The sequence below is a fragment of the Schistocerca americana genome, chromosome 5 (assembly GCF_021461395.2).
Source record: "Schistocerca americana isolate TAMUIC-IGC-003095 chromosome 5, iqSchAmer2.1, whole genome shotgun sequence".
Lineage (NCBI taxonomy): Eukaryota > Metazoa > Arthropoda > Insecta > Orthoptera > Acrididae > Schistocerca > Schistocerca americana.
The window spans coordinates 603,034,934-603,053,504 of NC_060123.1; the positions used below are offsets into that span (position 1 = coordinate 603,034,934).

The window sequence follows — 18,571 nt, forward strand, 5'->3', positions numbered from 1 at the left end:
CTGTGGCAGACGATGTTCAGAACCAGTGTGCAAAACCTTTGTAAATAGTTTGCTGCATACTCCACAGCATTCTGTGAAAGTGCAGAAAGCTCAGGCACGCAGTTGGCATGTGACATTCTTAGCAGTGTTGAAGAAAGTGTTGAAAATATAGGTTTGTCATGGAATTTATTAGTTTTTGTGTTTGCAGCCAAAGCACCAGTCATGTTGGGAAATAAATCGGGATTTGTGGGGCAATGAATGGGAAAAAGCTCCAGTACCCAAGTCACTGATCTGTAAAGTAATTGATCTGCAGTGTGACAGGGAATATAATGCCATTTTAGATTTCTTGAGGCATTTCCCTCAAGACTGACTTTCTCATTTACATACACTATGTGTTCAAAAGTATACGGACAAACCCAAAAACATACGTTTTTCATATTGATGCATTGTGCTACCACCTACTGCCAGCTACTCCATATCAGTGACCTCAGTAGTCATTAGACATCATGAGAGAGCAGAGTGGGGCGCTCCACAGAACTCACAGACTTTGAAAGTGGGCAGGTGGTTGGGTGCCACTTGTGTCGTACATCTGTACTTGAGATTTCCACACTTCTAAACATCCCTGGATCCACTGTTTCTGATGTGATAGTGAAGTTGAAGTTGAAAGGTGAAGGGACATGTGCAGCACAAAAGTGTACAGGCCGACTTTGTCTGTTGACTGACAGAGACCGCTGACAGTTGAAGAGGGTCATAATGTGTAATAGGCAGACATCTGTACAGACCATCACACAGGTATTCCAAACTGCATCAGGATCCACTGCAAGTACTATGACAGTTAGGTGGGAGACGAGAAAACTTGGATTTCATGGTCGAACGGCTGCTTATAAGCCACACATCCTGCTGGTGAGTGCCAAACAACACCTCACTCGGTGTAAGGAGCATAAACATTGGATGATTGAACAGTGTAAAAAGTTGTGTGGAGTGATGAATCATGGTACACAATGTGGCGATCCGATGGAAGGGTGTGGGTATGGTGAATGCCCAGTTAACGTAATCTGCCAGGGTGTGTAGTGCCAGCTGTAAAATTCGGAGGTGGTGGTGTTATGGTGTGGTTGTGTTTCTCATGGAGGGGGCTTGCACCCGTTGTTGTTTTGCTTTTGTGTGGCACTATCACAACACAGGCCTACATTGATGTTTTAAGCGCCTTCTTGCTTCCCACTGTTGAAGAGCAATTCAGAGATGGAAATTGCATCTTTCAACAGGATTGAGCACCTGTTCATAATGCACAGCCTGTGGTGGAGTGGTTACATGACAGTAACATCCCTGTAATGGACTGACCTGCACATAGTCCTGACCTGAATGCTGTAGAACACCTTAGGGATGTTTTGAAATGCCAACTTCGTGACAGGCCTCATCGACCGACATCGATACCTCTTCTCAGTGCAGCAGTCCGTGAAGAAAGGGCTTCCAGCACCTGACTGAACATACACTTACGAGAGTGGAAGTTGTCATCAAGACTAAGGGCGGGCCAACACCATAATGAATTTCAGCATTACCGATGGAGGGCGGCACGAAATTGTAAGTCATTTTCAGCCAGGTGTCCGGATACTTTTGATCACATAGTGTTAGTATTCACACGACTCCCCACTTTATACCCTGTCACAGTGGAAAGGGTGTTATACATGCCGCTCACAGACTGGAGCTCACCGTCTGCGGACCACGTTTTCTGTGAAGTATCATTGAAGTTAAACATTTTCTCAGTTTGTATTCATTTGAAGTCCTCTGATCAATCTTTTTTTTATATATGACTCATCTGATAAAAGAAGCAGAGTTCAAATCCTGTCCAATTATTTATATTTTTCCCCCAAAATTGCATACAGCATATGCTGTAATGGTGGTTTTGAAAACACTGTGAACAGTTTCCTTCTTCACCGTTCTGAGCTTGAGCTCCACTTCTGTTGACTCGTAATTGATGAGATATTGAACCCAAATCTCCCTTTTTTATTCAACTTATTAAGAACCCCTTTTCTTGTCACATGAGATCTACAACATTATTGTACCTTAGTTCTGTCTTTTCTGATGTCAGTTTTGAGCAAAAATGTTTTTTATTTACATTTCATATCAAATGCTTAACAAGGAATTGTCATGTGCCATTAATTTTTTTAATGCAGTGGAAATTTTTTGCAGGGCATTCAACACACATCATGTGGTTCAATTGTTGGGTGTAGTCTCCAAAGGACAACCTGTTTTAGTTGTCATGGAACTCATGGCCAATGGTGATCTGAAAACGTATCTGCGCTCTCACAGACCAGATGTAAATATGGACCCATCACGGCAGCCACCTACTCTAAAGGTAGAGCCAGATTTTTTCAGAATGATCATCGCAACAGTTGTTTCAAATTGGCAATAATAACTCAAATATCAGCAAGCAATGCTGTACGTAAATTTATATGCATAGCATTGAAGAGTAATACGTGATACCAGAAAATTAGTAATGAAACTGACTGTGGTGTGTGATTCTGTGTGGACATTTGTTATGAAATTTTCTAACTATTAATTTAGTTGTTGTATTCTGTCATGTAATTGTTTCTGTCACAAATGACTGGAAATGAAGGTTATCAGCTGTACTTCAGAGTGACTGTCTATTGAGGACATTATCAAGTATCATGTAAAATTTGTTGCTCACTAAGGATGTAGTTAAAATCATACACAAAATATGTTTAATAATTATGAAAAGGATAGATTCTTACTCCCCATAAAAATGTCACACTTAATTGTAGTCAGGCACAACGGAAAGACTTGCACACTGAGCTTTCTTCGGAAAAGAAAGGAAAACACACACAAAAAAAAAGGCAAGCACATCTTATGTGCGCATGACCACTGTCTCTGGCTGCTCTAGCCAGACTGGCTAGACCAGCCAGAGATTGTGGTTATGTATGTGAAGGTGTGCCTGCTTGTGTGTGTGTGTTTTCCTTTCTTTTCAGAAGAAGTCTTTGGCCAAAAGCTCAGTGTGTAACAGTCTTTCCATTGTGCCTTTCTGCAACTTAACATACCCTTTTCACAATTGTTGATATTCCAACATGAACTTTCCATTGTTTGAGAGAACATTTTTACTCATTCAGTTACTAAAAAAAATATACATTTTCAATTTACCTGTGACACCAACATAAACTGCTTGGTTTTCTAACATATGAGAATATGTCACTAAATGAATTATTTATAGTGTTATTTTTTCCTCCATCCCATCAATGTCCAATCCATATTAATATCCACACCTATATCCATTCTCTGCAAACTGCTGTGAAGTGCATGGAAGAGGATAGTTCTCATTGCACTCCTTACTAGGGCTTCTTCATACTCCATTCACATATGGAATGTGGGAAGAATGATTACTTAAATGCCTTTGTGTGTACTGTAATTATATTAATCTTGTCTTTGTGATCTGTATGACAATGATATAAAGTAGGTTTTTCAGTAGATTTCTCTCTTAAAGCTGCATCTTGAAACTTTATAAATAAGCTTCCAAGGGATAGTTCACATCTGTTTTTCAGTGTCTGCCAATTCAGGATTTTCAGCATCTCTGTGACACTTTTCCATTTATCCAACAAATCTTTGACCCTTATTGGAAGTCAAGAAATACTGGATCTCCTTGACTACATTAAACCATGGCTTTCAGGATATCAAGTGAGAAAAATGTGAGTTGAGTTTCACATGATCGATGTTTTTGGAATCCATGGTGGTTGGCATGGAGGAGGTCATTCTCTTTGAGATACTTTATTACATATATTTTCAGAATGTGTTCTAAGGTTCTACAAAAGATAGGTATCAAAGTGTTGGATTGTAGTTTTGTGGTACCCTTTTTGTTGATGGGAGTGATCTGCAATTTCTTCCAACTATTGGCCACAGATTTTTGTTCAGGGTACCTTCAGTATACCATCGCTGAAACAGGGGCTAAATCTGCTCAAAAGTCTGTGCAGAATCAGGCCTCATTGCCTCATTCAAGTTCAGTGATTTCAGCTGTTTCACAACTCCACTGACATTAATACCTACAACATTCAGCTTTGCAGTGGAGCTAAAATGAAAGTGAGCAATGTTCATGAACTTTTCTTTTTAAAAGACCATTTCAAAACCTAATTCAGCATTTCTGATTTTGCATGACGACCCTCAATTTCGTTTTCTCTCTTATCCCTGAGTGTCTGGACATAAACTTTGCTGTAGGTGACTGCATTTCTGTAAGGGCAGAATATCTTTGGATTTTGTGAGAGATCTTTTGGTAAGATTCTGCTATGTAAGGCATTGAGGGCTTCATAAATATCCCTTTTGATAGCCAAATGTAGTGGATGCATAACTCTATACTGTTTTTCATACCCATTGTAGAGAAGGTGATGCTTCTCTAGAAGTTTCTTTACAGAGATACTATAGGATGAAGAATCCTTTCTGTGACAAGCTGTTCTGCTAGGTACTTGCACTGATCAGCCAGAGCATTATGACCACCAAGCTACTATTGATATAAACCCTTCCAGGCAATAGCAAGCATTACCTGGCGTGGAATGACTGTTAGTCAGATACATGCCCCTGTGCATGTAGTATGAGTGAGAGTGCTGTCTGTGTGGAGAATGGGGAAGGTGCACAATGTATCTGAGTTTGACCAAGGGCAGATTGTGATGTCCCGGAGGCTCCGTATGAGCATTTCAGAAATTACATGACTTGTTGGAAATTTGAGGAATGCTGTGATGAGTGTCTATGACACATGGTGAAACCAAGATGGAACCTCATCCACATGTCATGGGGTTGGGCAGTCACTCTTCATTATGGGTGTCAGATGTCATAAGCTGGACAGACTGGTAAAACAGGACAGGTGGCGAACTGAGGTGGAACTAACATCGGACTTTAATGCTGGGCATAGCACAAGTGTGTTTGAACACACAGTGCACTGAACACCCCTAACAATGTGCCTTTGCAGCATACAACCCATGCTTGTGCCAATGTTAACACCATGACATTGGTAACTACAACTGAAATGGGCACATGACAGTCGGCACTGTACATTGGCGCAGTGGCAGAGATTGGGGAACATTCGTGTGGACACCTGTGAGTTCAGTGGAACTCATGCAAGGCACCATAACGGCCAAGGAGTATCGTACACTGGTGGTAGACCGTGAACACCCCTTCTGGACGAATATGTGTCTCAACGGGGGTTGCATATTTCAGCTAGATAATGCACCATGTCACAAGGCCAGTAGTCTGATGGTGTGGTTCAAAAACTCAATGGCAAGTTCCAATTGATGTGCTGGCCCCCAGCTCGCCAGATCTGAACCCAGCCAAACACATGCGGGGTGTAACTGAATGTGGCATCAGAGCTTATCATCATCTCCCTGGAATTTGTGGGAATTAGGTGATTTGTGTGTGCAGATGTGATACCAACTCCCTCCAGCAACCTACCAAGGCTTCATTGCTTCCATGCCATGACGCACCATCACTGTTATCTGTGCCAAAGGTGGCTATATGTACTGGCTAGTAAGCAGGTGATCTCAATGTTCTGGCTGATCAATGTATGTACCCGGCGTTTGGTCAGCTATTCTTATAAATTTGAGCCACAGCTCCTTTTCATGCTCCTGCCCAGAGCTCAGTGGTTTAAGTTCCTCTTGGAGATATGGCACTGCACCTCTTTATCAGTTTGATGAACATATAGATCTCTGTACTTGTTTTAGTTGCACTTTGCACTTTGGTAACTATTGTTGGTATAACTGCCTCATGGAACTGATACCAATTTCAACGTGGACATCCCAAAATGGTCATGTGTAATTCTTGCCATTTGATCCAGTATATTTGCATCATGAGTGGGCTAGAAGCTGATGTAGTCCACTGGCCTGCAATAACTGGTGCCCCAGGCTGAAAGAGCCTGTAGCTCTCCTCACAGTTCACATTAAATGGCCAGTTTTCTATCTTGATGTGGCTACTAATTAGTACAGGTTAAATAAAGATTATTTTTATACAAAAATTTAGGATTTTGATGAGAATTCTTAAAATGTTTAAGGCTGTACAGGCAGTCCCAGGAGGATTAGTTCTTGTTCAATAGAAGAGAGGTGTTTTACAATAGCAAAGATGAGGAAGTTACGCATTTTTGTGCCCATGTTTATTAGAATTTTTTGCTTCGAGTGATTGTTCCTGTCACACCCTTAAATATTGACCATTTCTCCTGGACACCCTGGCTATTTGTATTACTATAAGGCAGTACTAATAATTTTGTGTTCAGCTAAAAATTTATTTTGTATTAGTTTAAAATAAAATATGTTGAAATGCATTATTTAGTTTTTCTTAACATTTCATTTTCAGCGCATATTACAAATGGCAATAGAAATAGCTGATGGTATGGCATATCTCTCAGCAAAGAAGTTTGTGCATCGTGATCTCGCAGCCCGTAACTGTATGGTTGCAGAGGATCTCACTGTAAAAATTGGTGACTTTGGAATGACAAGGGACATCTACGAGACTGATTATTATCGAAAAGGTATGTGTAGTATTCAGAGTATAAATATACTGCAGTTTTGGATCACACTTATGTAGTATCATATTCATTTTTGTGTAGTGGATCATGAGAAGGAAGTATACATTTAGTCATTTTTTTCGACAATATATATAAAATGTATGTTCTAGTTCTCATTTAAAATTTCCTTTTGGTGACAAAGGAACATAAGCACAGATTGCCTTGTTTCTGCCATCATCATCATCATCATCATCATCATAGCAGAAGATCTTGCCAAGAACCCAAGAAAATTCTGATCCTGTGTAATGTCACTAAGCAATGCTAAGTCTCCTATCCAGTCATTCGTTGATCAGTCTGGTGTGCCAGTAGAAGATAGCAAAAGGAAAGCTGAAGTTTTAAATTTTGCATTTAGGAATCGTTCATACAGAAAAACCATGCAAACATACCATCATTTGACCATTGCACAGACTCCCATATGGAGGACATAGTAATAAACATCACTGGTGTAGAGAAACAACAGAAGGAGTTGCAAGCAGATAAGTCACCAGGTCCTGTGGAATCCTAGTTCAGTGTTACAAAGAGTACTCTACGGCATTGGCCCATTACTTAGCTTGTATTTATCGTGAATCTCTCACTCAGCCCAAGCCCCCAAGTGACTGGAATAAAGCACAGGTGACTACTGTATTAAAAAAAAAAATTATGAACCAGTATCCCTACATTGATTTGCAGCATAGTTCTTGAACATATTCACAGTCTGAATATAATAAATTTCCTTGAGATGGAAAAACTTCTGTCCACGAATAAGCAAGGTTTTGTGAAGTATTGCTCGCACAAAATTCATTTTGCTCTGTTCTCACATGATGTCCTGTGAAGTATGGATGAAGGGCAACATGCGGATTCCATCTTCTTAGATTTTCGAAAAGCATTTTGACATATGGTGCCTGACTGCAGACTGTTAACAAAGGTATGAGTGTACAGAATAGGTTTCCAGATATATTAGTGGCTCCAAGACTTTTTAAGTAGTAGAACCCAGTACATTGTTCTTGACGACGTCAGAGACATGGGTATCGTTAGGAGTGCCCCATGGATGCGTAATAGGACCGCTGTTATCCTCTATTTACGTAAATAATCTGGAGGATAGGGCAGGTAGCAGTCTGCGGCTGTTTGATAATGAGGCTATGGCACATGGAAAGGTGTCATTGTTGATTGACTGTAAAAGGATACAATATGACTTACACAAAATTTCTAGATGATGTGATGAATGGAAGCTAGCTCTAAATATAGAAAAATGCAGATGAGTTGGAAAAACAAACCTATGATGTAGTAGTGTGCTGTTTTACACAGTCAAGTTGATTAAATATCTAGGTGTAACGTTACAAAGCGATATGAAATGGAACGAGCGTGTAAGGATATTAGTAGAGAAGGTGAATGTTGATCTTGGTTTACTGGGAGAATTTTAGGAAAGTGTGGATCATTTGTAAAGGAGATCGTATACAGGTCACTAGTGCAACCCATTTTTGAGTGCTGCTCGAGTGTTTGGGACCCGCACCAGGTTCAGATTAGAGGAAGACATTGAAGCAGTTCAGAGGTGGGCTACAAGATTTGTCACCAGTGTGTTTGGGTAACATGCAAGTATTACAGAGATGTTGCAGCAACTCAGATAGGAATGCCTGGAATGAAAGTGGCTTTCTTTTCAAGGAACACTGCTGAGAAAATTTAAACAGTCAGCTTTTCAAACTGACTGCAGAATGAATCCACTACTGCCAACCAACATTTCGCATGAGGACCACAAATATGAGAGAAATTGGGGTTTATACGAAGGCATACAGTCAGTCATTTTTCCCTCACTCTTTTTGTGATTAGGATAGGAAAGGAAATTACCAACTGTGGTACAGGGTCCCCTCCACCATGCACTGTATCATGGCTTGTGGAGTATGTGTGTAGATGCAGATGTAGATCATCATCATTATACTCATCGTCATCCATATGAAAACCACTGCTGGATAACCCTCTGTAAAACATGCTTCAGAACTGTATATATTTTTGTTTGCTCCTGTATTTTTTTAGTACCATCTGTTTACCATCTATTGTGTTATTATATCTTATCTATAGAAATCCATCAAATAACGTCCTTTGTCCGCTACCATCAAATTGCAGGACAAGTCTACCTTGAATTAATTTTAGTTGCATTCATAATTAAGTTTTCCACTCTCATCTGTACCTATTCAATTAGTCTGATTTGATGTCTCTCGTACTCATACCTAGCATATACCACCTCATTAATGATTCAGCAACCCGTAGTTTTTGAATGATTTTCACATTCAAAGTCTGTGCCTCATTGCCACAACTCAGTTTTTGTGGTACGCACAGACTGTACACCTTCTGTTTCAAACACATTAAAATGTTTGTTTTGAAAACACTATTTAGTTTTCAGGAGCACTCCACTGCTTTTATATTCTTCTGTTGATTTATTTTTCTGTCCATCCGGCCATTGTCTCCAAATGCCTTAAACACAAACACCTGTGGATTCTATAACATCTATTTTTGATGTGTTGATTATGCATTATTTAAGTATTGCTACAATTGATATTCAATCTGACTTTCAAACTGACTTTCAAATATCTTTTCCATTCTGGGCACAAAACACTGCAGTTGTTATTGAAAAAGTGGAAGTACTATGTGTGAACTGCAACTGGCCACTTTATGTTTCAAAACTATTTAAACTACTTAATAATCAATTAGCTAGCTTCCAAACCACTGTAGACTCATCAGCTGGTGGTGGCCACTGACAGGAGCTTTTCCTTTTCCACCCCGGTGCAACCAGTTTCAGAGTTGTGGGGATCTTATAATCTTGTGAGTTGTTATCGTGACACTTTAAAAGACTCCATTATTTACCAGAATGGAAAATACAGCACTTAGACACATGGGGTTGTAGCGTGCAGCAATTAATTTAATTTGACTGTTACAGGTCAACATAAAAATTTGTTAACAACTGTTGTGATATCTAAAGATCTGGATGCATACTTATCAGCGGTGAATGAAATTTATGTGCATGAGAATAGGTTTGATTAATCCAGACATTGTATTTGAATGGAGCCCATTCTCAGTTCCTTTCAGATTCACTGATTCAGTGCACGTGGGGTGCAGGCAAAACTGACTATTTGTACCATCACTGAAATACTGAATTACGTCTTCCAAAGAGACAGTTAAAAACGAACAGATCATTCCCTTTTTCAGGAAGAGTTGTAGGACAGATACACGTAACTGCAGAAGATCATAACATGGTCCCTCATCATCGTCCCTCATTTCAATCATTGTATAACTATCAAAATGGCAGATATTGAAATAACCGATCACAGAATAGAAAAGCAATTACAATTGCTTTGTGCTGGAAAAGCATCAGGACCAGAAGAGATATCTCTAAGATTCTACAAAGATTATGCAAAAGAACTTGCTCCCTTCTAGCAGCAGTTTATCATAGACTGCAGTAGCAATGAAGAGTAGCTAGTGACTGGAAAAAAATGCAGGTCATTCCCATTTTCATGAAGGGCCGTAAGACATACACACATAATTATAGGCCTATATCATCGGTGTAAATCTGATGTAGAATTACGGAACGTGTTCTGTGCTCGCATATTATGATGCTTTCAGAGAACAAAAATCTCCCCTATAAAAACCAACATGGATTTGGCAAACAGAGATATTGTGAAACTCAGCTCACTCTGTTCCCCCATAAGATCCTTAGTGCTGCAGACAACACTATGTAAAATGTAATAAGGTATCTCAAATGGAATGAACTCCTCCATGTCAGCCAGCACAGATTATGAAAGCATCCGTCATGTGAGTCCTAACTTGCACTTTTACCACCTGACTTACTGAAAGCTGTCATCAAGGCAGTCACCTAGGTGCAGTATTTCTTGACTTCTGAAAAGTATTTGACTCAGTACCATACTGACACACATTAACAAAAGCACAATCATGTCAAGCCATAAGTTTCAGTAAACACAGTCAACAATATAACATAAGAATGAGCTTTAATTTTTCCAGGAACTCCTCAACAGAATAGAAGGAGTGATCATTGAAGAAACTCTTCAGTTTCGATATGAAAGTGCATGGATTACTGCTAATATTTTTGAATTCTTGTGGTAGCTTATTGAAAATGGATGCGGCAGTATACTGCACACCTTTCTGCACAAGAGTTAAGGAAGTCCGAGCCAAGTGGAGGTTGGATTTCTGCCAAGTATTAACTGAGTGAAAGCTGCTTATTCTTGGGAATAAGCTGATATTGTTAACAAGAAATGACACTAAAGAATATATATATTGAGAGGCCAATGTCAAAATACCCAGGCTAGTGAACAGTGGTCGACAAGAGGTTCGCAAACTTAACATCACTTATTGCCCGAACAGCCCATTTCTGAACCAAAATATTCTTTTAGAATGGGAAGAGTTACCCCAAAATATAAAACCATACGACATAAGCGAATGAAAATAAGCAAAGTAGACTAATTTTCGTGTTGAACGATCACTTACTTCAGAAACTGTTCAAATAGTAAAAATGGCAACAAGCCTTTGAACAAGATCCTGAATGTGGGCTTTCCACGACAGTTTACTGTCTATCTGAACACCTAGAAAATTGAGCTGTTCAGTTTGAGTAATCATATGCCCATTCTGTGAAATTAAATTGTTAGGTTTTCTTGAATTATGTGTTAGAAACTATAAAAACGTAGTCTTACTGTCATACTCGAAACCTTTTTATTCACTGAGATATGGAGGTAACACATCTGCAGCAGTGAAAGATCGGCAGCTCAAGATGCATTCACACGTCAGTAGCACCATAGAAAAACCCAAGTGGCATGTGAATACACATCCACAGCACATGGGGATTGGCATTGCAGGACATGTACGCATGTCCATAGCAGCAAAAGGGTTAATAGTAACATGACTTTTGCTGAAGATGCAACTATCTATAATCAAAGCATTGTCTAAAAAACGCTGTAGAAATATTCAGGCAGATCTTGTAAAAGTTTCAAAACATTGCAAATTCTGGCAACTTGCTTTAAATTGTCAGTATCATTGATTACAACAGCAACTGTAATCAATGAACTCACACAAATACTTGAGTGATACAACTTGTAGCGATACAGTATAGAATTATGACATAAGCTGTGTTGTAGGTAATGCAGGTTGCAGACTTTGGTTCATTGGTAGGATGCTGGGAAACTGCAGTCAGACTACAAAGGAGATTGCTGACAAAACAATTGTCTAGCTCATCCCAGAGTATTGCTCAGGTGTGTGTGTGTGTGTGTGTGTGTGTGTGTGTGTGACCTGAACTAAAGAGTGCAGAGGACATTGAACAAACACAGAGAAGGGCAACATGAACGGTCATATTTGTTTGGCCTACAGGAGAGCCTCATGGAGAGGTATGGAGAGGTATTTCCTATCCTTCACAAACACTGGCACCTTTGTTTCACAAAGAGCCTCATGGAGATGTATGGAGAGGTATTTCCTATCCTTCACAAACACTGGCACCTTTCTTCCACAAAGTATGAGAGTTGTGCGTTTGAGTGTCTGTGGTAAGTTTAGGTGACTGTAGTGTGTGTGTGTGTGTGTGTGTGTGTGTGTGTGTGTGTGTGTGTGGTGTCATGATTGTGTTGGATCATGATGATGATGATGATGATGATGATGATGATGATGATGATGATGTGTCACATACCCTCAGTTCATGAGACACTGTGGAGAGGTCTGGAATTTAATCCAGGTCATCGGTGCAAAGTCTGGTGATCAGGTAGTTTATGCAACCACCCCTCCTCCTCTTTGATGTAAAGGCAAAGGGAAAGCAGCCACCAGTGTGTGGTGTACCCATCCAAGTACTGGCAATGCTTCATGTTTCACAAGATTTGACGAACTGTATCTTTCACAGAGGCATTTAGGTAATCTTTACTGCATACTCCAATGGAACAGGTATATGTCCTAGTAAGTGGTACATTTTCAAGTACCAGACACCATGCACTTCCCAGTGGTACTGCAGTGTGTAGATGTGGAAGTACACATGCCGATTCCTTCACTTTAAAGTGTGTGTTCTGTGGTATATTTGTGAAGGATGTGACATGGTGGATGCATGCAAGAGGAAAGCAGTTATATGGGTATACTGATTAAAGGTAACAATGAAGGACATCATAGACAGTGACATTATTGTTGTAAATGTTCGTTGAAAGAAATTGAAGTGTGGACAAGCAATACAGCAAGCTGAACATGGGACTAGGAGGGAAGAATACATTCCAGTTCCTATTCTGTCGACAGAGGAATGCATAAAATTCTGCAGCCAAGTACCGGATCACTGAAACAACAGGCAGTATTGTTAATGCTTATTGGCTTAACATTATGGCAGCACAATGAGACATACTGCAACTCCTGGAATTGTAAATACTATTCTAAATTAGAAATGATTGTCTATAATATAAGGAAAAGATAGATTGTTGCTTCCCATAAAGAGAAAGTTGCAGACTGGGATGACTAAAAGACATATACAAGTTAGCTTTCAGCCCAAGCCTTCATCAGAAGAGGAAACACACACACAAAAGCAAGCACACCTCATGCACACATGACTGCCATATCCAGCAGCTCAGACTGGAATGCAGCTGTCCTGTAGATTGGAAACAGCAATCTGGAGGAGGCGGGAAAGGGAATATAGCACTGCGTGGGTGGAGGGAGAGAAGAGTGCTGTCTGGTTAAGCGTATAGGAAGTAGACTGCCAACAGGCATGGCATCAGGAGGCTGAGGGGCAGGGAGTTGGTTATTGGAATGGGGGAACAGGGAGTGAAAAAGGAGAAGAATGGAAAAGATGGGCAGACACACTGGCAGAGGACAACACACAGAGATGGTGCGAGACAAGAATGGAGAGGAGAGGAGCTGATAGGACAGAGGGGGTGGATAATGTTGAGTGGAGGGTGTGGGAACATTATGTTACTGTTGGTTCAGGCCGATATAATTTTGGGAGGGGAGAATGTGTCATAAGGATAACTCTCATTTGTGCAGTCAAAGAAGCTAGTGGTGAAAGGAAGGATCCAGATGGCTCGGGTAGTGAAGCAGTCATTGAAATCAAGCATGTTATGTTCAGCTGCATGTTGTTCCACAGTGTGGTCTACTTTGCTCTTGGCCTCAGTTTGGCAGTCCTGGTGGACAGCTGGTTGGTGGTCATACCAATATAAAAAGCTGCACAATGATTGCAGCAGAGCTGGTGTATAAACTGGCTGCTTTCACGAGTAGCCCGGCCGCTGATGGGTATGATAAGCTTGTGACAGTACTAGAATAGGAAGTGCTGGGTGGATAGATTAGGCAGGTCTTGCATCTGGGTATTACATACCGTATTTACTCGAATCTAAGCCGCACTTTTTTTCCGGTTTTTGTAATCCAAAAAACCGCCTGCGGCTTAGAATCGAGTGCAAAGCAAGTGGAAGTTCTGAAAAATGTTGGTGGGTCCCGCCACAACTAACTTCTGCCGTCGAATATATGTAGCGCTACACGGCATGCTTTGTAGGCACAAAGATAAATACTAGCACCAAATCCTCTGCGTCAGTAAATAAATTTAAAAAAAGGTGGAAGACGAGCTTTTTTCTCCGCCCCGAGTTTCGACCACTGCATTTTCATACATTATCCAACGAAGTAAATACAAATTACGTGTCGTTCATCTTCGAATGTAGCAGCATTTTAATGTACTACGAAAATCCGACTGGCAAGACTGTTTGGGATGTTTGTCAATATGGCCAACTCTACTCGTCAATATGGCCAACTCTACGTTCTGAATTTTTTCCTACCTGTGAGAAGAGATGGTTGCCAATAGGAACTTTTATGAATTGTGAATCACATGCAGTATTCTCTTCACCATAAGAATAATACGAATATAAACATTTTGTCATGTATTGTTTCGTGTTTGCTGCTATCTCATTTAAATCCTGTCTGCCTGATAAACTACGAAACTAGAGTGAGACAACAGCAAACACGGAAGAATATACATATCATGTCATGTTTATATTCGTATTATTCTTATGCCTAATAGTGATACAGTCAGAAATGAAGCAAAGCAATTGACTAGATTTTTAAATCTAAGATGACTCTAATTTCTGTGCAGAATGTAATGTACTAAAGAGGCACCTACAAAGATTTTCAAACGGAGAAAATTTTTCGCTAAACTCTCGTTCAGAACATCTTCTATCATATGGAGTCTATTATTTGGTTCTCGTTGTAAGCGGCGGTAGCGCGCACAAAAGCAAGCCGTGCCGCGAGCGGCAACAGGCCGTAAACACGCACTATCAGAATGTGACAAACAATGCATGACACAGTACAGTAATGAATTTTCAGCTTAGAGTGACGTAAACACCTATAACAAAGAAAATGGCGCTTATCAGATCAAAGAAAAATAAGCAATCAATTCAAACCAGACAAAGCACGTGAAAAAGGAAGGGTACCCGTATAAATAAGGACGGAGCGCCTGACTCATGGCAATGGTTACCTGGTAAAGCTTAACTGCTAAGCTTACAACTCCAACCAAACTACTGTAGCTGTATCGTCATTCATTCGACCTAAATTGTGTCTCATATTACAATGGACCAACTTTGTTTCGGCCTAAAACTTTTCTCTCCCCTTGAATTTCGACTCTCAAATTTCAGGTGTGGCTTAGATTTGAGAATTTTTTTTTCCTTGATTTCGAGTCTCATTTTTCAGGTGCGGCTTAGATTCGAGTGCGGCTTAGATTCGAGTAAATACGGTAGGTCCTTGTGGTAAGGACTTGGGATGGGCTAGGATGTAGTACAGGTTGGATGGGGAATGGAATACCGCTTTAGAAAGAATGGGAAGGATCTTGGGTAGGATGCCCCTCATTTTTGGGTGTGACGACAGGTAATTAAAGCTTTGACATGTTTAAAATTTTTGTTTGGGGTGGTACTGGGTGATGAAGGGGGCACTCTTTGGTGGCTGGTTCTTGGGGGTGTTAGGGGAAATGGCAAGGGAGATCTGTTTGTAGACTAGGTCTTTAGGATAGTGCCTGTCTGTGAAAGCCTTGGTGATGCCCTCAGCATACTGGGCAAGGGTGTTCTTGTCTCTGCAGATATGCTGTCCTCAGGTGGTCAGGCTGTATGGGAGGGATTTTTTGGTGTGGAAATGCAGGTACTGTTGGTTGTTGGTGGGTTTAATGTGGACACAAATGTGGGTGGAACCATCAGAGAGGAGGTCAACATCCAAGGAGATGACATGCTGGATTGAGGAAGACCAGGTGAAGTGGAGAGCAGGTGTTAAAGCTGAGAAGAATGAAGATAGGATGTCTTGGCTCTGAGTTCTGATCATGAAGATATTGTCAGTGAACCTGAACCACGCTACAAGGGGTTTGGAATTTTGGAAGGCTAGGAAGGTCTCCTCTAGATGGCCCCTAAACAGGTTTACATAGGAGGGTGCCATGTGGGTACCCACGGCTGTGATGCGGATTTGTTTGTATACCTTCCTTTCAAATGAGTTGTAGTTGGGAGTTAGGATAAAGTTAGTAAAGTGTACGAGGAATGAGGTTTGGGGCCCGAAGCATGTTGGGAAATGTATTCAATAGCGGTAAAGCCATGGGCATGGGGGATGTTGCTGAATAGGAAGGTGACATCCACAGTGATGAGTAGGGATCCAGGAAGTGAAGGGGTGGAGTTGATGGGGAATTGGTGAAGGAAGTGGCTGGTATCTTTGATGTGGGAGGCTAGATTACAGGCAATTGGTTGGAGGTGTTGGTCAATGAGGGCTGACATTCCTTCAGTGGGGGCACAATAACCAGTCTCACTGGGATGTCCAGGATTGTTAGATTTGTGAAAATCCACAAAGGTGGGTGGGCAGCGTGTCATAGGAGTGGGGAGGGAAATGGATTCAGGGGAGAGGTTCTGGGAAGGGCCTCAGGCTTTAAGCAGGGATTAGAGGTTAGAAATGGCATCTGATTTTTGTAATCGAGACCATTTTTTCCAATCTATTTTTTCTAATCATTTATAATAGTACTGAATTCTATGTAATTACTAGAAACCATATATCACTAAGGAAGTCATCATTGAACACTACAGCCTGTAGTTACAGAAAAAAGGGCAATAAGTACCTTTTTTGAAACTGTACTTACATGATTAGAACTTTGTTTGTTAAGAAAAGGAAAAGAATAAGAAACATGTATCTATTACAGGATCCAAAGGACTTCTACCAGTACGGTGGATGGCACCAGAAAGCTTGAAAGATGGTGTTTTTACCAGTAGTTCTGATGTCTGGAGCTACGGTGTAGTACTGTGGGAAATGGCCACACTTGCTTCCCAACCCTACCAGGTAAGCAAGCTGAACAGTTTCACCAATCTGACTGTTCATTTTCAAAGTATCTCCATTATGTTTTCACTTGTAGGCTGTATGTTACCTCTTCCATACAACTGGACACTTATACTGCTTCACAAGATCTACTTATGTTTTTTAAATTCCATTGAATCATCTACCCCTTCATTATTATTACAATTATTTCCTTCATATTATCTTTTGTTGTTGTTGTTGTTGTTGTTGCTATTAACCCCTTCTTGTCATTTGAAATTATTAATCAATAAGGATGTCACATTTATTGTATACTGCGCATAAATTTTTCATTTCATCATGGCAGTCCAAATTGAATAACACAATATATGATATATTCAGTCTTCAGGTGATGGTTGCTGTAAATCTGAAGGTGCATTTCTTTGTCATTAGTTCAAGTTTCTTCTCTATTCACTTTAAATTCTGAACTACCATCCAGTCCAGAGCAGTACATCTGTGTGAACAGGCTGAGTGAGTGCTTTTGGGAAATTTGACCTCGCTCTGTGGGCAGTTCCCTCACTCACTTTCATGCGGGTGAGTGCTCACCTCGTGTGACCTCACAGCTGTGTTGCCCTTCCGTGCATCTAAGAAAACGTGCCAGTTTGCTACCCCACAGTGCAGTGGGAGGCGTAGGGGGAATAAAGAAAGCCTGCACACACTGCAGGTTCATGGCCGTTGCACAAGGAGTGAAATCCACATGGCTGTGCTGAGCAGGCAGCTGAGTCATTAGGTGACGTAGTATTGCTCTTCTTCAGCAACTTCCACAAAGCTACTTGACATTTAATCAACTTCTTCCCTGCACACTCCAGCTGAATAAACACAACTCAGACTGGCCATGAGTCTGCAGTGCTTTAACCCAGATGCTCTATGCTTTCCAGACTTTACTGTGCTGCCATAGGTTGCATGCAAGGGTCCCGTACACCCCTCTGTGCTGTCTATATATTTCATACTACAATTCGTAATTGTGTTTTCTCTGTACAGCAGACCTTATGTTATCTTAATTGCAACCATTCATGAGGCCCAAATAAAGTTCTTTTTTCATGTTTTACAAGTTGTATTAGCCACATGTATCAAACCAGTCTCAGGACTGAAGACCACTACATTAGCCACATGTACTGCTTTAATATTTTTTTATCATTCTGAGAAGTTTTGCTAAATATTATTATTCATTTGAAAGGAAGGAAATGTACGGTTCTAGGAAAGGTGGAATGCCACACAAATTACAGATTACAAGGTAGGCGTTTATTAATGAAAAGGCATTTTCAGCCTACCATTCGTCTCTCTTCAGTTTATATAGTTGTCTTACCAAGGCACATGCCAGGAGTCTTGTTGTGGGAATTCAACATCATGTTTTGGGTCACCATTGTGTATTGGGTAGCATACTGTGAGAAATAATCTGAAACTCAACATCAAAATCCCTGAGTGTCCTCTTGGCAGAAAATAAACATTCTAGTTAGCCATTCTTTTATTGTACTGGTATTAGATGTTCATAGAGGATTTCCTTTTAACACTAACAAGATATTCTGTGATTCTTCATTCAGTTTTCTTTGTAACCACATTAAGTGTACAGGAACATCATATTTCTGTCTGTTCCTTCTTAAGTGTGTTAAAGGCAGATGGGTTGCAAATTACTGGCTTCCATTTTGAATTATAACTAATATCATAACTTGCACATATCTTAATTCTCTCTGTGGAGTGAAATACATGTCTCTTCCTTTTCTTTACTCATGTTGGCTTCAAGGTTATCCATTGTTTGTAGAC

The 18,571-nt window shown here is 40.4% G+C and overlaps 1 protein-coding gene across 1 annotated transcript in view; it reads left to right on the forward strand.

Moving 5' to 3' along the window:
• Positions 1-18,571, forward strand: part of LOC124616577 (insulin-like peptide receptor) — a 418,803-nt gene that overhangs the window by 393,519 nt on the left and 6,713 nt on the right. The window contains exons 20-22 of the mRNA XM_047144897.1: positions 2,167-2,332; positions 6,316-6,490; positions 16,662-16,798. Coding sequence (XP_047000853.1) covers positions 2,167-2,332; positions 6,316-6,490; positions 16,662-16,798 — 478 coding nt within the window. The remainder of the gene's footprint in view (positions 1-2,166; positions 2,333-6,315; positions 6,491-16,661; positions 16,799-18,571) is intronic.